The 24,144-nt window shown below is 44.2% G+C and overlaps 1 protein-coding gene across 2 annotated transcripts in view; it reads right to left on the bottom strand.

Annotated features, from left to right (window-relative positions):
* Positions 1–239: 239 nt before the first annotated feature.
* The window catches only part of RPP30 (ribonuclease P/MRP subunit p30), a 111,047-nt gene continuing 87,142 nt past the window's right edge, over positions 240–24,144 (bottom strand). For both annotated transcript variants that reach the window (XM_069239867.1, XM_069239868.1), the window contains exons 10-11: positions 17,457–17,536; positions 240–443 (exon numbers count right to left, since the gene is read on the bottom strand). In XM_069239867.1, the coding sequence (XP_069095968.1) occupies positions 331–443; positions 17,457–17,536 (193 nt within the window). In that variant the 3' untranslated portion in view covers positions 240–330. The remainder of the gene's footprint in view (positions 444–17,456; positions 17,537–24,144) is intronic.

The raw sequence follows: 24,144 nt of genomic DNA, 5'->3' as shown, positions 1-24,144 counted from the left end.
CACCGCAATCGCATCGTATCCTGCGGAAGGAGTCACAACCGAAGAACATAGCGCCACCTAGCAATGCTGGAGAGCAGTTGCTGGGGGAAAAGTTTCCAGACCAGCCTGGTATGTGGAAAGCATACCCTAGGTGAGAAATCTGTGAGAGGATGTTTCAATCAGAAAGAAAATTATGGCTTCAAATTTCACACAGAATGGACCAACTGATAGCTCAATAAAAACAAGTTAAGGTAAGTGAGTGGAATGTTTTTTTTAGATTTATTTACTTTTTCACAAAACAAAGTAATAAGAACAATATGTCGAATTGTACAAAACAAATATTTCTTGACATCACTCTGCTTCTGTCTTAGCTCTTTTGCAAACCGGAATACTTTCACCTTTGTCCTGCTCTGGAGTAGGTTTTTTCTTTGTGTACACGATACCAAATGCGGTTTGTCTTGTTTCTGTATCAATGAAAACATTCAAATAACAGCATTAAAATTGGAACGACCCAATATGATAATTAGACATTTTGCAAATCATTTAGAGTAGGCCAATGAAGAGGACACTGTGCTGTGGAGGAACTTGTTTATATTGCGTTTGCCATTTCACTTTCGTAGCACATTCAATAACTTGTCATTACATTAACTTGAGTAGTATTCAACTCATCCACATTTGAAGATTTAAGATTAAGTCAGCTTTGCCAGAATTTACATCTGTGCTTAATTGTGTTCTGAAGTTGGAACAAAGACCAACATTATATTTAAATTAAATAAGAGGCGTCTACTGTAATGCTTTGTAAAGATAAGGACAAAGAAAGGAATGTCCAAAAATGGCACACATCCCGTCCCCTTAGGGGCTGTTCACTGATGTCAATGGCACTCCAAACAGAGCTGATGGGACATCTACCACGTTTTGGCGGATGTCAAGCGTTGCCCAACTCTAAATAAGGCTGATAGTTATTACCAAAGTTTGTTTTGATATATGGCTTTGTGATGGAACAAATACCGCTGACCTAATGGTTAATATGAAATACTGTAATGCAACTGTTGATCTGGGACATTTGTTAAGTGCTGTCAAATATTTAATAGGAATGCAAAGAATGACGTGTTTTTATATTTCGATACTGGAATGCAGATTTTAGGGCCTTCATTTGAATAAGTTACCTTCATATATAGAGGATGAGGTGACCCAAGACGACATATGTGCCCAGAAAAACATTGCTCAGTTAGTGAAACCCCAATAGGTTCCAAGCAGTAATTGCTAAAACAATGCACCGGCAAATGGTTTGGTGAAGATATTATTTCAGTCTAATAACCATTTTTTTATATCTGTAAACAACTGTGCACAGCTGGTGTTTCTGGGTGGAATTCCAAAGAAAATACCCAGTTCTATATAAAGTAACGCAAATCCAAAAAACAGCGCAGGTGCTAATGCAATATTCATAATCCAAAGAGCTTAGATCAAAGCTTGAGACCAATAATACCTCAATAAAATCGCTGAAAGGTGTACAGACACTGCCAAAATGTATGTCAAATTAGGAGGACAAACAGGGTTTCTTAAACAACCAGATAGGATTTGGCTCTGCAGGGTGGAAGCATTTTTGAGTAAAGGCGATGTGTACATCCAGCTCCAAATACTTTGATTATCTACACAAAAAAGGAGTTCAAAAGGAAACCCAAGCAAAACCAAATTGTGCCCGACATTTTACTGCATCATTCATGCGGAACACAATATCCCAAGCAGGTAGAGCAAGGTTGGCGAACTTCAGAATTCTCAGGAGAGGGTGAACTGATCACCATTTGGCATCCAAGAACACACTTCTTAAATCAGCTAGGATTACAGATTGCAACATTAGGATACCACAGATGGCAGATTGCCTGGAAGTTCACTCTGGATTTTGGGATGAAGGCCCCATATAGCTGTTCAGAGGGGATCCACTACAATGTTGAAAGTAAGAGCATAAATGAAAAACAATTAGGTGACACTACAACCTTAACCGAGAGGTAGGGCAAAATGGCTAGTTGCAGTAGTGATCTTGTATGCAGGACCATCTAGCAGAGATATTTTTTTTTTTGCAGCAGTATACATGGTCGGACCTCTGGCGTTACCAAATAACCAGGGTCAATTTTATCAGCCTGAAAATCCAGTGTATAAAATTACAGTAGGATTGGACAGGGGCTGCAGACACAAGGACCATTAGTCCGCATGAAAAAATAGAATTCTGTGCATAATCTGGCTCACATTAAAACGGTTTGCATGGTTATTCCTAATTCCTTGAGGCACGATGGGATGGCTGCAGGACTTATCTTATATACATGACCAGCTGGTGGAGATTTGCTTTAATGGAGCAGTTGACATACTAGCCTCTGGTGTTCCCAAGTAACTGAGATGTAAGAACACCAGGCCCAGTTTTACCAGTCACAAAATCCAGCCTTTAAAACTAAAGTCGGTGGGGAAGGGACTGTGGACACAAATACAGATCGCCCTCTTCACATCTAAACAGCAGGAGCATAGATAACTTCCTTTATTTCTGGCTTCAGTCTTCCCAGTCCCCCATTATCTTTCTACTCCCCACACCCTCCCAGAGGTTTAAATAGGGAAACGTGGAAGGATATACATCCCTGGCCTAGTCTACATGAGTTGATGTCAACACTGTCAGAAGGCATTATTTTTCCATTATAGCTTTGGATAATTGCCAAATCACTGGGTAGATTCAGAGGAGAAATGTAAACATTTGACAACATTTGGGGCTCCTGGAGGGATTCAATTATGTAAAATGCCATTTGGGTTAACAAGTGTGAAGAAAGAGCCCTTGGAAGGACTAAATGGTGCGGTGGGTTTCGAGAACGATATTCTAATATCCAGGAAGGATGTAAATGAGCATAATGAGTATTTAAAAATGTTCCTTAGAATAAAAAGTAGTGGCGCTACAGGAGTCCAAATGCAAATTCAAATGTGATGAGATAGAATATTTGAGACATCACATTACCAAGAGGCAAAAGGCCCAAACAAAACCATGCCCAAGAGATCTTGGACGAGCCTACTCCTCATAATAAGGAATACTTATTATCTTTCCATGCTCGAACGGAGTTTTCATTCTAAATATGTTGACAATTACATGATGAAAGCTGAACTTCGGCTTCATCTGTTAAATGGAAATGGACTGTTTGTATGAGGTATGGAGAACCAGGGGGTATTTACACAGTTTAAGTGTGAATTGGTTAGAGCTCCCGTTTTAAACTTATTTCAGATAGGTAAGGGTGTGTGGTTGCTAAGTTCCCAAGTGTGTAGGATCTTGATGTAGTGTTACTACAGTAACATGGAAGGAAAGAATAGTAATTACTATAGGCTTCAAAGTAGCTGAAAACATTGGAGAGAAATTATTAAGTGATTGAGAAGGCGTTATTAGTGGGTGCATGCAATGTCGATTCAGGTTATTTCTGAGGTGTACTCAATTTGTTCTTAGAAGGGATTACAAACCACTTGTTAATATTTTCTCACCTGGAGGAGGGAGGTCCTTGACAGCTAGATTGGCTTACCTACGTGCTAAATTACAATCCTACCATTTTAAAATGGAATACATATTCCATTGAAGGAATAATATTGCATGCTGATGGCATGTCCTATTTACCTTTGAATTTGGTTTTTATTCTCAGGAAAGAAGAAGATTGTAAGGTGGCATTCACAGTACATGATGCCAATAATTACAGTATACAAAAGAATTCCACCACCACTATATCCAAGGACTTATGGGAAAGAGACGACTGAAGAAATAGACATGGAAAAGGTGCTTGACTATCTAGTTACACAAAAGAGGAAGCTCAGTGGCGATTTGGGAGCTGCTTTTTTTTTTTTAAAGATGAGGAGGAATTAACTGCTGTAGATGGTGTTGTACCTACCTGTGATACATCTGTAGTGAGAGTGATTTGAGGCACAGGGTCTTGAAAGGGACGCCCATTGGAGAGGTTGATGGGATTACACCTTGGAGTCTGGAAGTCCAACAACACTGGATCCTGGAGATGACCCTGTGACTGAGACCATTGACGAGATAGACACTGCTTTAAGGGACGCATGTGTAGTCTGACATGAGATACGATGGCAATGCATGAAGCCATCATTCGTAATAGCTGCATAACTACTCTCACTGTGTAAGTGTGGTTCCCAGCTAATTGAGACAGAATTGTTTGAAAGGCTTGAATACGAGCTGGGTTTGGATATGCCAACCATTGAGCGAGTATTAAGAATTGCTCCCAGATAAGGCTGCATCTGTGAGGGTTGGAGATGGGATTTGAGAACGTTGATTGTAAATCCCAGAGTGGGTAGAAGATTTACTGTGTACGGAGTATGATTCTGACATTTTTGGATGGTATTTTCCTTGATGAGCTACTTGTCCAATATGGGAAGACATGAATATGTTGTCTTTTGAGGAATGCAGCAACTACTGCAAGACATTTTGTGAAAACTCTGGAAGCAGTTGTTACCCCAAATGGTAAAACCTTGAATTGATCGTGTTTTCCCGCAATGACAAATCTGAGGTATTTGCGATGTGGTAGATGAACGGGAAAGTGTAAATATGCATCCTTCAGGTCTAAAGCTGTCATAAAGTCGCTATGCTACATTAGGGGAATGACATCTTGGAGAGTGACCATATGGAAATACTCTGAGAGAATATATAGATTGAGTGGTCTGAGATCTACAGCTTGTCTTAGTGACCCATCTTTCGTTGGGATAAGGAAGTATAGGGAATATACTCCTAACCCTTGCTATGATAAGGGATATAGCCCCTTTGAGGAGAAGGGAATGTTCCTCTTCTTTCAACAGAGTAACATGTGCGTGTGAACGTTTGTGAGTGTGAGGGGGAATATTTGGTGGAATGGAGATGAGGCCTTGAAAGTAACCATGTTGGATAATTAATACTCACGGATCCTTGGTGATATTGTGCCATTGTAGACAGAAATGTCTTAATCGTCCCCCCTACTGGAGAGTTGTGAGCCGGTGGAATGTGTAAGCAGTCACTGGTGTGTATTTGGGGTGGATCCTCTAGAGCTAGACACCCTAACTCTGCCTTTGTTTGCACCTCTGTATGAACATTAAAGAACTTCTGTGATAGAAATGGTTTCCTTGCTTAGTTTGTGAGGTGGAAGGCTCATTAAATTAGGATTTAAAGCATCCCCTGAATTGTGGGTGGTGAAAATTACTCCTTTGTTGTGTAGTGAGCAAGGCCCCCATGGCCTTTGTTGTTTCTGAATCGTTTTTAAAATTTTCTATAGTGGCGTCGACCTTCTGCGCAAACAAATGCTCTTTGTCAAAAGGAATGTTAAGAACTACATTTTGTTTTTCAGGCTTGAAACTTGAACAGCTGAGCCAAGAATACCTCCTGATAATAATGCTGTAATGCTATATTCAGCTGTGTCAGCTGCATCAGTGGCCCACCCAATAGCATTATTGAAAATAGTTCGTCCCTCAGAAACAATTTCTTGTCCCCTTTTACTATGTTCTTCTTGGAGATACTGGAGAAGATCTTCTATCTCGTCCCAGTGGGCCCTCTCGTACTGTGCTAGAAGTGCCTGGGAATTCGCGATACACTAATGACTTGCTGCTCGGGCAGCCACCCATTTTTCTGCGGAATCTAGTTTTTAACATTCTTTGTCAGGGAGAGGTGCATCTCCCATTGACTGACTGTTGGCACATTTACGTGCTGCACTAACAATAGAATCAGGGGGCAATTGTGACCGTATGTATATAAGGTCTGTAGGAGCGGTCTTACATTTTCTTGCCAACCCTTGGTGTAATAACTCAGGATCTAACAGGCTCTTTATTAATGTCGGTAGCATGTCTATGCATACCCTGGCTGCATGGGCAGAAACTGACTCTTTATGGGTGGTAGTCAATGTGTCAAAAAGAATATCTTCCTCAATTGGGTCAGAATGTATTTGCACATTATGATATGTAGCTGCCCTTGATATGATCTGCTGATATGATGTTGCGTCTTCAGGACGTGAAGGACGTGCAGGGTATAAATCAGGGTAATTTGGAAGTATGGGATCTGCATCATATGGGTCCTATAGGTATATGTACTGTGGAATATCCCCAAGTAATTTCTCTGAGGTGTCGGTGAACCTTGTGGAGAGAACGGAGGCTCAAGAATGGATGGAGGAGATTGTGGAGGAGTAAGAGGAAGCACATGAGAGTGTGGTGGAGAAGGCCGAGGTTGAACTGGAGCCTTGCCTTTGTCTCTAGAAACCTTTTTAGTGGAGGAGCAGTGTCTAAGGTTTCTTGGAAAGTAAGTTTCCTCTGATTTTGGAACTGGAGGAGAAGCAATAATTTGTCCTGCTCTCTTTTGAATACGGAGCTGGTACTGACAAGTGTCCATTATTTATTGGATTGGCTCCACTGGTAATGCTGCTCCCGAAGAAAGACTGGAGTCTTTGAAAGTGGAATTTTCAGTTCAAAAGCTTTAGGAGCAGAAGCCTTGTGCCGACTGGAAGCCGTCGGCTCCGAAGCAGACGTAGATGGTTTCTTGCTTGGAGCCGAAACACTTGGGTAGAAGCTTCAACTCGATCCCGGGGCTGATTGAGAAGGTGTCGAGCCAGAGGTCGATGTCAAAGACATTTTAGTCTTGGCTATTTTCGGTGCCGAGCCCGAAGGTGGAGCATCCAAATGTAATTTTTGGATCCCACCATGACCTGAAGGCAGTGGTAGGCAAAAGACATGTTTGTGTTTTTTTTAAAATTTTTTAAATTCTTTACGTGGGAGCTTGGGGTTGATGTACTCACAGGTTATGCCGAAGTAAGAGGCAGACTTTCAATATCCGACTGAACATCTGACTTCAAATCTTCTATGGAGAATGTCTCTTCTTGTTGGATCTACTGCAGCGCATGCTCTTCCCCAATGATATCAGGGGTATCATCCTACGTCTAGGACATCTCCAGTCGATGCATTCTTCAGTCTCAGAGGGTCTTTCTGGATAGAATAGACCAACAGGTGTTTCAGGTTTTCTTCTATGTGGTCCGGGGACAAATAGAGCTTACACACCAGGTGATGATCAGTGTGTGGGAATTTCGAACGGCAATCAAGGGCAAAATCGAAAAGGAGTGCGTTCCATCAGCCCAGCATTTCTCAACACCATGTGGAGTAGTAGGCCTGAAGCAGGCTGTTAACCGACCCTCGATGTCGAAATTCAGGTTGATTGTGTTAGATAGTGAAAACGCGATCGAAATACAATACCGTTGCTGAAAGAAAGACGAAATAGACTGAGCCAAGGAATACCGGAGCGAGAGGAATACACGTCCGAACCCGACGGCGGAGAGAAAACAATCTAACAAAGGACTCAATGCCCATATGCAGTATCACTAAGAGGAGGAGTCATTCGATCTCGCGGCTCAAAAAGACTCTTCGAACAAAAACAACTTGCAACACTCCGAACCCAACACTAGATGCGGACTTATGCAAAGCATGTGTACCTACAGCCACACATGCCATTGAACAAAGAATTTTAATACAAGGCACGGAAGGCATATTAGAATGTCAAGCAGCAAATTTGTTTGGTGGGCAGAAACTTACATACTGGTGGATGCTTGGGTATGTGACTGTAGTGTGTTCTAGCAGTGACAAATCAACCAAACCTTGTGACATCTGTGTTTACCAAAAGTGTGTGCTTCAGGAACTTGGAGAAGAGTGGGAAACTGAAATTCCAGGTCCATTTGAAGTCATTCCCAATAATGAGGCCTATGCTTTGGTTTTAACTGATTTCTCTAGATGACTAGATTTCAGGATGACTAAGAATATTAATACTGAAGCTGTTCTCAGTGGATGTGTTGTGCGGGGAGGAGATACCCGAAGACAGTGGTTTGGTTAATGCCTCTTGATTTGTAAGCAAATAGTTTGAGGCCTAGTTTCTCAGATGTGGTATAAAAAGAACAGCTGATTATTATCCACAATTCAACAGCTAAGTAGGGAAGCTTAATCGGACAGTAAAATAATCCATGCAGCTGGCAGTGGAAAGTGGATTGTCATGGAGGAGGGAGTTACATTGTTAACATTAAGTGCTGTACACCATTTGGTGATTGGATATTCACCTTTGAGCTGCTGAGAGGTAAAAAAACTAGTTTCCAAACTTGCCTCTTGGTGACTTATAAAATAGTAAAGTTAAAGACGAGATGGTTGATTTTGGACAATTCAAGGAAAGGGTGGGGAGATACTGTAGGGAACTGTGTTCCAGGATGAGGGGGTGAAACTCTACTCAGCAGCAACCACAATTCTTGTCAGGTTGAAACACAGGCCCACCCCATGTTAGCCTGTGCTAAACCCTCTAGTGACTTGGCACAAAGCAGTCAGGAATAACTTACATCTAATGTGTAAAGTATTTATGGAGCATGTCAAACAGTAATAAAGGGACAACACAAGACAAGAAAAATCCCACATCAATTTAGAAATACAGAGTAACATTTAATACATTATTTGACACCAGAATGACAAAAATCCATTTAGTAGAACAGGAGATATGCAGTCTTAAAGGTTTTGGAGAAACCAACTGCTAGGAAGCAAAAGGCCCAAACCGTGGTTATCCAGTCACGGCAGACTAGATCAAAGTCACAAGTTCAGACAGACCACGATGGAGCACAGGTTGGATATAAGACTGAATTCAATCTGATGTTATGGCAGGGTGTCGATATGTGAACTGGCATTGAGCTATTAAAGATGATTTGCGATGCAAGGTTCGGCATCATGATGTGTCGCACAGCAAGGGAGACAATGATAGTCGACGAAAAGCTGCAATGGAAGGTCCTGGGCATCGTTGAGGTAAAAAGTTGGGTTTGCGGAGACTACTGCTGCCATGCCTCAGTGCAGGGGACTAAATGCGTTATGCTGGGCAGTGTCAAGGTCCAAGAACCCACCGGGGCTGCGAGATGAATTGCGTAGTGCTGAGCTGGAGCAGATGGCTGGCTGCTTCATGCTGCACTGAGATGCGTCAATGTAAAACAAAAAAAAAAAGTTATGCCCCTGTGGCTTGAACAGGGGTCCAGCTGACTGACCCTTGGAGATTCCTGGAGTCCTGCGGCCACACAGGCAGGCTGGATTCAGCAGGGCAGCTCACAGCAGAAGAGTCCTGGTGTAGCACATCAGTCCTTCAGCAGCAAAGCAATCCTTGGTTAGCAGGGCAGAATTCACAGCTGGGTTGTCCTTCCTCATGGCCGAGTCCACAGTGATCTGAAGAGTTGGCCTGAGGTTCTACTACTTATATCTGGTGCCCACTATGTCTAGAATTTCCTTCCTCACTGCCCTGGCCCCAGCATGTTTAGGGGCACAAAAGGCTAGCGTAAAACCCTTTGTGAGTGTGCTGAGGAAGAGTCTTTGTGATGTGAAATGTGCTGGGTGACTGCTCCTCCAACTCATCCTGACAGAGATGGCCACCTATTCCCGCTTTGTCATATTGACTAGGAGTAATACAAAAAGACCAACTGCTAGTTACGCCTATTTATGTGAACCAGGATACAGGCTGCAGGCACCAACTGGCATGGACAAGAAAATGCCAATTTTCTTGAAATGGCATTTTCAAGATTCTGACTTAAAATCCAACTTTAGCATTAAAGAGAGTTTTAAATTACAATTCTTTAGAAACCAAATTCAACTTTCCTACTTGCTCCAATTGAAAGTTATCAGTCACTACATGTAAAAAAGGTACCCCAGTATTATTCTATAAGAAAGGTAGGCCTTCCTGTAGTGAAAAACAAATTTAAGAGTTTTTCATTACCATGCTATATAAAGGTCAAAAGTACAGGGCCAACTTTTTAAATACACTGCATACTGCCCTATGGGCTGCTTAGGGTCTAGTGTGGGGGTGATGTATGTATTAAAAAGGATATTTTAGGTTTGGCCAAAGGTCTACTTTGCAGGTCAAAATGGCAGCTTAAAACTGAATACACAGGCTGCAATAGCAGGCCTGAGACAAGTTTAAAAGGGCTACTTAAGTGGGTGGCACAATCAGTGCGGCATGCCCACTAGTATCATTTAATTTACAGGCCCTGTGTACATGTACTACCACTTTCCAAGGAACTTAAAAGTAACATGAGGAGAACACAGGCACACAGCTCAAAATACGTTCAGTTGCAGCAACAAATGACTGTCCATCAAATTCACATTTTATGAAAAAGGAATATTCATATACCAACAAAAAGTAAAAGATGGCACTCCCAAACAATACACAAAGTTCTTCGAGGTCAGGGCTCTAGTGTTCTAATAGACAGATTCCTGAGTTCCACTTCCCTCTGGCTAACGGTAGTGGTTATTCCTCATTTACTATTGGCGACATTCACGTAAAGCCTGACTATTAGTCTCAGGACTCCCATGTCAACTCTTATTTAAGTCCACAAAGTCAAAACTGTTCCTGTGCTAAAGTACTACACGGCAGACACGCCTCTACTGAAGTCCCTGAGTACACCCCCTGCGCGAGTGAGGAGGCGGCAGCACCTGTCGCACATGTAGCCCTGTGGGGACACAACCCTGGTGCCATCACTCCTCCAGTGACAGTAAGGTATCCTTGGATCCTCTCCACAGGTGTGGGGGGGGTGCAGGAGGCATGGAGAGGAGGGTATTCAACTCTCCTGATGCAGATCCTCAGTCAGGGCTTGGGGCAGCACGGGTTGCCATGGCTCCTCTACCTCCTGACCACTACCCCGACCAGACCACGCTCATTATACTTTCTCCCAGCAGACCCACCTGTCATACAGGGTCATTGATTTCTCTCCATACATTGGCTTTGACCAATCGGCACAACAGTAATCTTCACGGCAACTCTGTCTGGCATACAGGGTCACAGACTTCCTTCTGCATAGGGGCTACAACCTAATCGGTGCAAAAGCATTCTCCTCACACCTCACTTCAGAGATCCAATCTCAAGGATCTCCCACTGGACCTCTATCCCTCCAGCCCTCTTCCCTGCCTCACAGGATGCACTGGTCTTGGCAAGCAGGGAGGCACAGGTGCTCCAGGAACAGGTGGTCTTGGGTTCCTTGGGTGATGTCCCTCTCACCCAGCAGGGAGACTGACAGGCCTTAGGCCTCAGTCCTGGTAAGAGGCAGAAGTCCTGCAGAACTTCTCCTCGCAGAGCCCGTCCAGCTGATTGACAGTTGACAATTTCTAGGGCTTCAAGCTTCCCTACTTATAGTCCACTTCCAGACACTAGATGTGATTTAGGGTTCAAGTCTTTAAACTTTATGTTGGGAGTCTGCTTCCTTTTTAAGTGCCCTCAGCTCTGCCCTTCCTCTAAAAAGCAGTCCGTCACAGCATCAGTGACTACAAATCTGCAAGCCCCACAACACAGGCCATGGTAATGACTAGAGGTTTACTCCTGATATCAGCCACAGTGATGTGTATCAAAAGGTTATCCCAGGGCCTTAGCCCTACTCTTTGGGATTCTCTTATCAGCCCCATTTCCTTCGTGAGATGTGGCCAGGTCCCTTCCCAGTAACCTCTCTCTGAATCAAAGAGCACCCTCTGAAGTACACAAAGGGGCCTGGCTTTCCCTATTGTGTCCAGCCAGCACACAGGAATGAACCAATCCACAAATCTGTCTGGGGCATTTCTCTACCTGCTCATGCTCCTCCAGTTACGCCTGGGTCTCCCAAATTGGAACCAATAATCTTCCATGTATTCGCAGGCACACATACATCCAGCACATGCAGATAACACACACACTACATACTAACCTGATCCGAGTTAAGCACACAGCAGCAGAACTTTACATGATTGAGTCTGTAGGCCTCACTCCAAATACAGATAAAAAGGCCTGTTTACTTCTACTGATCACTACATGGTATACTGCCACCACTGTGCTGCTTAACTCCTGGCAAAAAGCAGTACCCTTTCACCCCTATGTAGGTATTGCTTTGGGCACCCCTCCCAGTCCTAAAAGACCATGATTCGTGAGACACGTATAGTTAAGGAGCACACAAATTATCAGTTTTTGCCCATGATAAAAAAAAAAAAAAAATCAGCACCAGCGATCAGACATAATTGAAGTTGTGGCAATCAGGGAAGGGGTACACGTCCATCATCATGCCAGGTATATTTCCATCTAAACAATGGCTATTCCACATTATCAAAGGATTTCGAATGTTGGGGTGTTCTGTACTGGGCCGCTGGGAAGGTTTCATCCTGATGCAAGGATGACTGCCCGTTTGCTCCAGGTTGTTTAGAAATACACGATTAAAGCATACTTAATAGTGCGTCCAGCCGCCTCCTGTACCTCACACTTTAGGTCACAGAGAAATGGAGAACAGTTGGCTAAGTGCAGCAGCAACAGTGAGGCACTAAAGATTACGAACTCTAGGGAAAAAAGAAAGAGGAAGATTCAGCACCTTGCAAAAAATCAAGAAGCAAAGCTTGAAAGTGAGTATCAAAGAAAGGCAATTCCAGGCCTTGAGGTGAGGTATGATTTGCCTCCTTTAGGCACTTTGTGAATGGTCGGAATGGAGAGAATAAAGCCTCTAAAATCCCTGAAACGTTGGGATGGGCTGTGTCCCAGAAAGCATGATCTGAGCAGTGTTGCTGAGTCTTTATATTTCACCACTTTAGGAGGCAGGCTTGTGTGGAACAAAGCAGGCTGCAAGTACGAAAATACCAAGGTTTGAAGTTTTCGTGACTAAAAAGGATGCCCTAACCAGTTTGTGGAAATGAAGGAACAATATGACACAGCAGAAGGGAATGCAAGGAAGGCTAAGTCAGGCATGGCGACGCAGACATACCTTTTCCACTTCTGAATGGACGAGGATAGTAGCTAATAGCAACCAGTATTCAAGAATTTCCTCTTCAATTTTCAGATGTTACCTTTCCATAGTCATGAGATGATTGGTTGATAGATTATCAGACTCCCTGTAGAACCACTGCACTCTTTAGGAAGCCACATATCAAAGTCTTACAAGTGCTTCACTGATGTATACTAAGCATTGAATACAAAATAAAATCTGTTCTAGAGATTACTTTGCCCTCAGGGCAATGGAATAGTTGGGTATATTTGTAGTGTTTAAACAACCTGAACTGGTTGTTCTATAAAAAGCGTGCTCTATCACGTTTTTCATTCATGAAGTCACTAGATAGAAGTGCATACATTTTCCAAATCTATCAATTCCCTAAATTACATTGTATACTACATGTCTTACATATGAAAACCTAATCAATATTATTTTCAAAGAACCAATCAAGATAAATTAGGGATTCCATTTAACCCCTTGCGGGCCACGGACGTAATGGTTACGTCCATGGCTGCACCTCTCGGGGGCCGCGGACGTAACCATTACGTCCGATTTCCAGCCCTCGCCGGCCCTCAGGGAAAGTGCTGGCACTCCCCCCGAGGGCCGCTCCCCCAACCCCCTAGGTCAGGGCTGGAAAGGGAATCACTTCCCCTTCCACCCGACCCCACCGTGACATCTGATGACGTCAGCACGCAATAGCGTGCTGACCTCATCAGGTCACCTCCCATTGCACTGGAAGCATGCTTCCAACGCAATGTGGAAGAGAAATGCAAAAGTATTTCTCTTCCGCTCGGGAGGAGGGGGCCAGCAGAAGCATGAAAGGAAAGGCCTTCCCTTACCTTTCTTGTCTCTACAAGCATTTCTGCTGCACAATCGAGATGTGATCGGGCAGCAGAAATGCCCACTAGACACCAGGGACATTTTTTTTGTTGGTGAAAAGGACATGAGGGGTGCGGCCCCTTGGGCAAGGGACGCTTCCTAGGGGGCCAAATAATTTTTAGACCATTTCTGCCCCCCTGGAGGCAGATGGGATCTGCCTCCAGGGGGGGCAGAAAACCCCTAGACACCAGGGATAATTTTTTTTATATGTGGGGAGCAACCCCTTAGGCAAGGGTTGCTGCCCTGGGGGGGGAGGGGGAGGATTATTTTTAGGTCATAACTGCCCCCATGGGGAGGGGGTGGTGGATGGGACAGAAGCCACTAGACACCAGGGATTTGTTTTTTATATACTAACGCAAAAGGGGAGCGGCCCCTTGGGCAAGGGTGGCTCCCCAGGGGGGCCAAGATATTTGTAGGGCTTTTCTGCCACCCCCCCTGGAGGCAGATGGGCCTAATAGAATTAGGCTGATCTACCGCCGGGGAAAGGGGGGGTACAGGGGCGCAGAAACCTCTAGACAGCAGGGATATATATATTTTTATTTTATGTTTTGATGTATGGGGAGCGACCCCTTAGGCAAGGGTCACGCCCCACGGGGCAAATTGTATTTAGGCCATTTTGCCCCCCTTGGAGGCAGATCAGCCTATTTTTGTTAGGCCAATCTGCCCCCAATAACCACTAGACACCTGGGATTAGTGTGTGTTTATGTGTGTGTTTTGTTTGTGGGGGCTGCCTCTTGGGCAAGGGTCACTCCCCATGGGGGCACATTACTGTTGGCCATATCTGCCCCCCCCACCCCCCTTGGGGGCAGATCGGCCCATTTTTGGAAGGCCCATCTGCCCCCAAGGGGGGCAGAAAGCCCACCAGAGGCCATGGAAGACATTTTTTCAAAATAAGTGGATGGGGATATGGCCATACCCACACCACAAATAAACGGGGCCAAAGTTGTTCTGCCCACCAATGGGCAGATGGGGCAATTACCCCAGATACACACCGGCGGGGGGGGGGGGGCAGAAAGTCTACTAGATGGCATGGAATAAAAGTTAAAAAAAAATAAAAAGAAAAATGTGGGGTGGTGGCTACCAACCAGTATGGGCCTGGTTATGCCCACACCCCAACTGAAGGGAGTAACAGTCTTTCAGCTCTCTTGCCGCACACTAAAACATCTTATCCCACAGCAAGCAAGTGGGCATTTGATTATTTTGGGTTTTGGTATTACATTTGGGCCATGAGAGCTTGGTAACTCTCAAAATCGTCCCACTTGGAATGGTTAGGGCTGCACTTTTTTTTTTACTTTGGGATGCTGCCATGCAAAGAAATCCACAAGACCCAGACACATCTGAAAACTAAACATCTGGTTGATTCCAGGGTGGTGTGCTTCACATGCACCCTGCACCATTTTCTTACCAACATTGCCCTGCAAACCTCCAACTTTGCTGGAAATCACACATTTTCCCCACATTTTTGTGATGGAACCTTCCGGAATCTGCAGGAATCCACAAAATTGCTACCACCCAACATTGTCTCATCTATACCGATAAAAATTCTGCTGCACTTGTCAGCCTAAAAATGTTTTTTTTCAAACTGCCCTTTTGGACTCGCTTTGGTTCCCCCTCAATTTCCACATGTTTTTGTCTTTTCCCTGTCACAGGCACTTGGCCCACCTACACAAGTGAGGTATCATTTTTACCGGGAGACTGAGGGGAACATTGGGTGGTAGGAAATTTGTCCCAGTGCGGTGATCCCACTTAGAAATGTGGGGAAAAAGTGATGTTTTTTAAGCTAAATTTGAGGTTTGCTGAGGATTCTGGGTAAGAAAACATTGGGGATCCACACAAGTCACACCTCCCTGGACTCCTTCGGGTGTCTAGTTTTCAGAAATGTCTGGGTTTGGTAAGTTTCCCTAGATGGCTGCTGAGCCCAGGATCAAAAACGCACCCCCCCCAGGAACAGGTAGTTTTGTATTTGATAATTTTGATGTGTTCAGATAGTGTTTTGGGGCATTTCCTTTCGCGAGCACTAGGCCTAACCACACAAGTGAGGTACCATTTTTGTCAGGAGACTTGAGAGAATGCTGGGTGGAAGGAAATTTGTGGCTCCTCTCAGATTCCATGCTGTCACTGAGATATGAGGAAAAAGTGCATTTTGGGCCAAATTTTGAGGATTGCAAAGGATTCTGGGTAACAGAACCTGTTCCACAAGTCACCCAAGCTTGGATTCCCCTAGGTGTCTAGTTTTCAAAAATGCACAGGTTTGTTAGGTTTACCTAGGTGCCGGCTGAGCTAGAGGCCAAAATCTACAGTTAGGCACGTTGCAAAAAACATGTCAGATTTCAATGTAAAAATGTGATGTGTCCATGTGTTTCCTGTCACGAGCACTAGGCCTACCCACGCAAGTGAGGGACCATTTTTATTGGGAGATTTGGGGGAATACAGAAGAGCAAAACAAGTGGTATTGCCCCTTGTCTTTCTCTACATTGTTTCCTACCAAATGTAAGACAGTGTGTAAAAAAGACATGTATTTGAGAAGTGCACTGTAATTCACATGCTAGTACGGGCACCCCGGAATTCAGAGATCTGCAAATAACCACTACTTCTCATCACCTTATCTTGTGCCCATTTGGGAAATACAAAGGTTGTCTTGATAACTATTTTTCACTTTTTATATTTCAGCAAATTAATTGCTATATACACGGTATAGAATGAAAACCCACTGCAAGGTGCAGCTCATTTATTGGCTCTGGGTACCTAGGGTTCTTGATGAACCTACAAGCCCTATATATTCCCGCAACAAGAAGAGTCCAGCAGACGTAACAGTATATTTGTTTCAAAAATCTGACATCGCAGGGAAAAGTTACAGAGTAAAACGTGGAGGAAAATGGCTGTTTTGTTTACCTCAATTTCAATTTTTATTTCAGCTGTTATTTTCTGTAGGAAACACTTGTAGGATCTACACAAATTACCCCTTGCTGAATTCAGAATTTTGTCTACTCTTCAGAAATGTTTAGTTTCTGGGATCCAGCATTGGTTTCACACCCATTTCTATCACTAAGTGGAATTGTAAAAATGGGGCATGTACCAGTATAATGCCAAAATTGTGTTGAAAAATTGGGTTTTCTGATTCAAGTCTGCCTGTTCCTGAAAGCTAGGAAGATGGTGATTTTAGCACCACAACCCCTTTGTTGATGGCATTTTCAGGGGGAAAAAAAACAGAAACCTTCTTCTGCAGCCCCTTTTCCCATTTCTTTTTTTTTTTTTTAAATAAATTTTCGTTGTATTTTGGCAAATTTTTTGGCCTCCTTCAGGGGAACCCACAAAGTTTGGGTACCTCTAAAATCCCTAGGATGTTGGGGGAAAAAAAGACACAAATTTGGGGTGGGTAGCTTATGTGGCCAAAAAGGTGTGAGGGCCTAAGCGCGAACTGCCACAAATAGCCCAAAAAAGGCTTGACACCTGAGGGGGGAAGGCCTGGCTGCAGAGGAGTCAATATCCTGCAATGACAATATGCACGAATTCACATGAAAAACATGCTTACATTGTTCTGAACCTGGTGAAAGATATGCCAAACACAAATTATGTATTTTATTTAATTCCTTCATGTGGATACATGGAATAGATCACAAGGCTCTCTTCCTATTTGACTTAGGAATCTCGCAATGACGGATATATACGGTTAAATCATCAAATGTTAGCTTCCATGATATATCTGGGAACCGTTACAGAAACATATTCTACAACTGTCCTTTGTGGATAAACAGCAAGTACTGTATTTTTTTTTTTAAAGGAAAATGTGCTACTAACAAACGAATATGCAGGAAACATCAAAGTAAGCATCTCCAAGCTCACCTCCGTGAATAAGTGCAGATCGACAGTGAGTAGACACAGCAGCTTTGGCTTCACCATCTGAGAGACCAAACAGCAAACCTCTGAAGCAACTTTATTAAGGATTACACAATAATTTAGGTGATAAAACATGCTCCCTTTTAGTATAGCAATTACCTACTCCAAAGCACATGCAAAACATCAGAAAATCAAATCCAATTGTTGAAGAAGGGAAACTTCAGTCAGTTAAACAAATTTTAAACCTAGATAGCCCCTAATTAACAAATTTCAGTACCTAACTACATTTTGCTGCTTTGAAGACGTTTAGTTAAGTGACGCTTAAGAGTTATTTGACAATCTTGGGTGATCCTGCTTTCGCTGACTAAAACTGTCATTGAAATGTCCATTTTAAATGGGACATTTGTGATGTGTATGGCAGCTCTGAAAGTCACAAATGCACTTCGAAGTACTGCTGGGTTTGAAAAGCCTAAGAAACAAGCATTTACAATTCAACGGGTCTCGCGTTTGCTCATGTTAGAGCTGATCCCGTTGTAAACTCCTAACCCGACTTTTCACCTATCGGGCAAAAGTGCATTTATGTACATAACCCGAAAAAGTGAAATTAACTATGTAAAGCGCTCGACTTCTGCCAAGCGAGATCGCGCTCGTAAATTAGAGAAAACTAAGTCCACGAGCCCGATGGAAAACAGCGAGCCTCGCATGTTTTCTGTACTTGGTAGCTGCGCTTGAGGAGGGCTAGCCACAAAAGGCATGACGTATGCGTGCCTTCGACTAATGAAGGCAAGCAGATTTTATTAGACAAGCCTACGAACCAATAAAAAACACTGACGTGAAATTGACAGGGTTCCGAGCCCTTTTCTAAATACTAAAGCGTCTCGCTGCGATACGCATGCGCGAACGCATGCAACACAGGCTCAACTCTAAAAAGGGAACCACAGGGTCCAAATTACCCAGTTATTTGCATGTATAAATGCAGTTTTCAAGTTCATTTTAAACAGGTTTAAAACCACTTCTGACATTCACGAAAGGTAATTCTGCACCTGTAAAACATGCAATTGAGCAAATGTTTTTGTGCGAGTAAATCAGAAACTAGATATTCAAAGACAGGAAAGCCATGAACGACTGTGCAAAACAACAAACGCAATTTTTTTTCCCTTATATATTTTCACCCTGGAAACGATGGGAGATTTACTTTCAAATGTCCTTTCAGAGTGGTAATCGACAGGAGACACTCCCAAAATGGTGGAAGTGCAAGGGAAGGTGTTTCTTCACTACCACAGAGAGAAATAACATCCCAGTGGAGTGAAAAGCTATCAGACATACAGGTGTGTATTTGTTCATTCCCAATAACATATCATAGCAGTAGGTCGAGAAAATCAGTCACTGCTTCCTAAGAGTACTCTTGGAAACCTTTGATCACCACTATAAATTCCAAATCCCCTCCCCCCCAAAAAAATAATAATAATAATCAATCAGAGTGAAGAAAGCATGGATTACTCAAAACAAAAAAGAAAATCTATGGCAGTAAATTTATGATTTTTGTGAATTTGGTTCCATGTGTGTTTTCATGAACACATAATGTGTCTGTCGATTAAGCATTACAAAAACATTTGTCTGAGATAAAGCTCTATTACATTCTTTATCAAGTGAATAAGGATCAGCATTCCTATTAAAATAGCAAATAACATTAAAAAATAAATAAAACAAGCACTGAAAGCCAATAAGTCTCGCCTACATGTGCCTAGTAAATGACAGGCGTTTTTTAAAAACCTTTTAGTTACCAATCAGAGTTCGGTCCCTAGTACCATATTCCCGTTATCCTGCACTTCCCTTGAATTCTTTAAAGGGATGCTCATCATTGCTAGCACTCTGTCAAAGAGCTGGTCTCAAGTCTAATCTACTCATTAATAAAAATCCTTTCTTGCTATGTATTGCATATACCTAGCTAGTAGACTGCCATGAGCTTACCCAACATAAAGTAATTACAACAGGCGAGAAGATTAGAGGCAGTGTATTAAGAGCCATACAGCTGAATGCAGTTCTGTGCAAAGTGACAGTGAATGTCCTACTCTCCTTTCTCTTTATAAAGAAAGTTGTATTGTATTGTCACATGCGCAAAAACTTTCTATATCTACATCAAACACTAAGCTGACCATTTTCATTGAGTTCAACACCAAGTTCAAAAGATCTTACATTGCATCACTAAAAATCAGCTCCCTGGTCTGCTTTCTAGATGGGTCTCTGCTATATAAATACCAGCACATACATACATTTGGAGAGATGTCTGGATAAAGATAGTGATTTGCAGTGCCATACACCTACCCACATAATAATAATATTGTGGATTGTATTCCAAAGGAAATCCAAGGCTTTTGCCTTTTTTAAATAACGATGCCTCGATCTGTGCCATTCTAAAACTATTTCCAGGAATTGATTTGACAGCTTCTTTGTGTTCTTGGTAGCAGTTTTGCACTGAAAAGCAAATGGCAAAAAGGAAAAACCTAGAGTAAATGCAGAATCTACAGATAAATCATGCATTGACAAATGTGGTAGTAAAAATGCAGTGGATCATTTTACAGGGCAAAAGACAGTCAACAAGTGACAGGGGTGGGGGGCGTGGCCAACATGGCGGCCAGAGCTGTCGCATAAAACTGAGCTCCGCTCTCGGCCCGAATAAAAATCCTTTAAAAGACGCCTGCGGTGCTTAAACACGGTAGGCGCCGAACGTGCTGCCACCGGTACCTTCCGGCGGCCCTGAAACACACCTTGGACGCCACCGAGAAGCGGTATCGTGACTGCGGAGACAGGCGCGATGGCCAATCGTTAAGACGGGCAGCGTGGCCACGCGAGGACCCAGACTACGTGGCCCCAGCTCCCCGGACAGAGGTGGAGCTGAAACGAGGACAGAACCCGCGTGCGGGCTAAAGGAGCTAGCGAGGAGGCAGAAGCGGCAGCACGAGATCCGAGAGACAGGTGAGAGCTCCTGAGATGGCAAGGAGAGACCTCGGAGGCCTCCCGGACAGGCCATGGCGGCCTAAGATGGCGGACCTGTCCCCGACAAGCCAATACACAAGGGGCCTGGCCTAGTCAGAGGCGCATCCAGCCCACGGTTAGCAGCAGCGGCGTAGTGCGAACATAGAGGCAGGCAAGTGAAGCCCGAGCTACGCATCAAATATTTAACGCTTGTAAAAATTCTTCACTCTGAGTACCATAACTGCGTGCCCTATCGGCGGCACTGACCGGGCCGCAGGGCTCCCCAAGGCGCATCAGACACCACACAGGTGACTAGAAGACGCAACAATTATCCCGCAACAGCGCGGTGTCTGTAAAGACACCACATAATGCACCGTGGTTGTTCACATTAAGCTTCGCACCAATATTCAATGCTTGTAAATAACCTACACCTCGAGGAGCACAACGGCGAGCCCCTCCAGCGGCACTGAACGGACCCCAGGGCCCCACAACGTGTATCAGACACCAAACAAGTGCTTAGAAGACGCACTATTGATCGCACAGCAACGGACTGTCCGTTAAGGTACCATACAGCGTACTCCAACAACAACTGCCTGCTACAAAATAAAATGTACACCGTGTGCGCAACATACAAAAGCATCAAAAAATTCTACATAGGGTAGACTCTGAAACGCACCCTCGATGCCCCTGAGAAGCGGTGTCGTGATTGCGGAGACAGGCGCGATGGCCAATCGCTAAGACGGGCAGCGTGACTACACGAGGAGCCAGACTCCGTGGCCCCAGCGCCCCGGATGGAGGTGGAGATGAAACGAGGACAGAACCCGCATGTGGGCTAAGGGATCTGGCGGGGAGGCAGAGGCGATAGGTGAGAGAACCCGGCGAGGAGAGACCTCGGAGGCCGCTCGGACAGGCCATGGCGGCCTGAGACGGTGGAACTGTCCCCAACCACCCAATACATGGTACCAGCGACGTAGCGTAGACATAGAGGCAGGCAAGAGAGGCCCGAGCTACTCATCAAATATTAAACACTTGCAAAAGTTCATCACTCTGCGTACCATAACAGCGTGCCCCATTGGCGGCATTGACCGGGCCGCAAGGTCCCCCAAGGAGCATCAGACACCACACAGCTGACTAGAATAACTATTCCCCAACAGTTCGGTGCCTGTAAGGACACCGCATAACGCACCGCGGCTGCCCACAGTAAGCTACGCACCAAATATTCAACGCCTGTAAATAATTCACACCTAGTAGAATACAACTGCAAGCCCTTTTAGCAGCACTGATTGGACCCCAGGACCAAATAACGTATACCAGACATCACACAAGTGCCTAGACGCACCAACTGTCCCACAGAAACGGGCTCTCCACTAGGGCACCATTCAGCGTACTGCGGCTGCCCACATCAGGCAGCTTCCAACAACTACTGCTCGCTACAGAATAAAAGTACACCGTGTGTGCAACATTCAACAGTACCAAAAACTCTACTAGGGACAGGCCAGATCATCATTACTGAAGTAAAAACCTGAACTTAACGGAACCAGAAAAACATAGACGAATTTGATCAATACTGCTCTCGGACCGACCTATAAGTACCGCGCCAATTCACTAGCAACGAATCAAACTAGACTCGCTCCCTTAATGGGCAAACCAAAGACCCCGCGAGCGCCACCAAACAACATGGAATCAAACAAGCCTAATCCACCGCCGGAGTCCTCGGTCACACACCAGGCACTTCAGAAGCTTGAGACAACCCTACAGTCGCACACTACGCAATTCGAGAAAATATTACAAGCCATCCTAGATACCAAATCTACATTGGAGGCAAAAATTGGAGCGATCACGGAAGATGTTAACCTTCTACGCACGGACCAAAAAGCACTGGCGGAAAGAGTAACAACGATCGAAAAAGAAACGACACGGTTAACGCCATCGATAAATAACCTTCGGCAACACCTAATGACAGTAACAACGGAAGTTGAAGTCCTTAAGCGCAGAGCCGAGGATGCCGAAGGCAGATCACGCCGGAACAATGTCCGATTCGTGGGATTTCCAGAACGGGCCGAAGAACCCAGCGCAGAACTATTTATTGAACAATGGCTAACGAACACAATATTACAAAATAATATTCACATTTTTTTTTCAGTGGAAAGAGCACATAGAGTGCCTGGAAGAACACCCCCTCCAGAGGCCCAGCCCCGTCCGCTTATTGCAAGACTCCTTAACTTCCGTGATAGAGACCTTATCCTGCAACTGTTCCGTAAATCAGGCCCTGTAAGCTTCGAAAATGCAGAGATCACGGCCTACCCAGATTTCACTGCGGAAGTGCAGAAGAAACGCAACTCCTTTTTTAAGGTCAAGGAAAGACTGCGTGAACAAAACATAAAATATGCCCTTCTGTTTCCTGCAAAATTACGTATCCAAAGTGACAATCGCACTCTCTTTTTCAATACTCCTGAGGACGCCTGGACTTGGTTACACGCTAAAGGCCTGGCCGATCAAACGAATTTGGGAAACACAGCGGAAAAATGGTCATCACCTAAGTCTAGGCGCAAGCCACAAAAGAAATAGGATGTTAAACCTTCACCTGAACAATCCCAAGCAGAACGCTCTTCATTATTACAGGCCACAACACGCTTCATCAACACATCCCCAACGTCCCAGTTCATCCAAAACGAAGGCGAGCCAGACCTTGAAAAACAATATGATTCCACAGACTCCAACCGCGGCCCTAGCCTGACCCCGCGCACTGCAGATGATATTTGCTAAACAGGAAAGTCCAAAATAACTTTACAGTCAGGAACAGTTTTCCTCACAGTGTAAAAAACCCACCTAGCCTGATGACTAGCAAGGAAGCAGAGAATTGCCAGGCCTGGACCTGCAGCCGCCAGAGGTGCCCGAAGGAACGCACCAATACAGGGAGCAAAACGGGCCGAGAAGCTCAACAACTCGGATACATTTGTCCACAGCGCCCCCCACTCCATATGGACAGATTCTTTAAGAAGGCAGACACAGGCTTTATTACAGCCGTGTTGTATGCACAGTTACAGTTATATATAGTTGTTGTTTCAAACATTATTAGATGTGATTCACTCAAGGCACATGTCGTAACCCATGATTGTAGCAATAGGCGTGGTAAACAATCATACAAAACAAATATTGTACTCGTTGCTAAAGTCGGTAATATCTTAACTATAAAGCACAGTCCGAAATGCTGGGTAGAGCGCAACGCACAGACAATACATCACCCTAACTTAGCAAAACAACACACATAACATGGCACACCAACACAACTTAAACACTCTACAATATAAAATAATCACATGGAACATCAGGGGCATGGCAGCTATACGTAAACGGCAACAAATTTATGCATACCTTAAGCGACATCGGATACACATAGCCTTGCTGCAAGAGACTCACCTCAACCGGGCCTTACTAGAAAACATGAGCGCAAAATGGCGGAGCCAAATATATGGCACCATTTTTTCATCCTACGCCCGAGTGGTGGCGATATGGATAGCACCAGGGGTCCCGTTTGTAATATCCTGCACGCAGAATGATCCAAACGGAAGGTATGTGATATTGGAGGGGGAACTAGATGGTCAACCATTAGCAATAGTTGCTCTATGCACCCCGAACACAGGCCAACGCGAATTTTTATGGACACTCAACAACAGCAAACTCAGAGACCCATTTGAGCCTAGTATATGGGGTGGGG

Source organism: Pleurodeles waltl, chromosome 6 (genome assembly GCF_031143425.1).
Source record: "Pleurodeles waltl isolate 20211129_DDA chromosome 6, aPleWal1.hap1.20221129, whole genome shotgun sequence".
Classification (NCBI taxonomy): domain Eukaryota; kingdom Metazoa; phylum Chordata; class Amphibia; order Caudata; family Salamandridae; genus Pleurodeles; species Pleurodeles waltl.
Note: the sequence above shows the minus strand (reverse complement) of the source record. Positions and strands in the feature narration are given on the sequence as shown.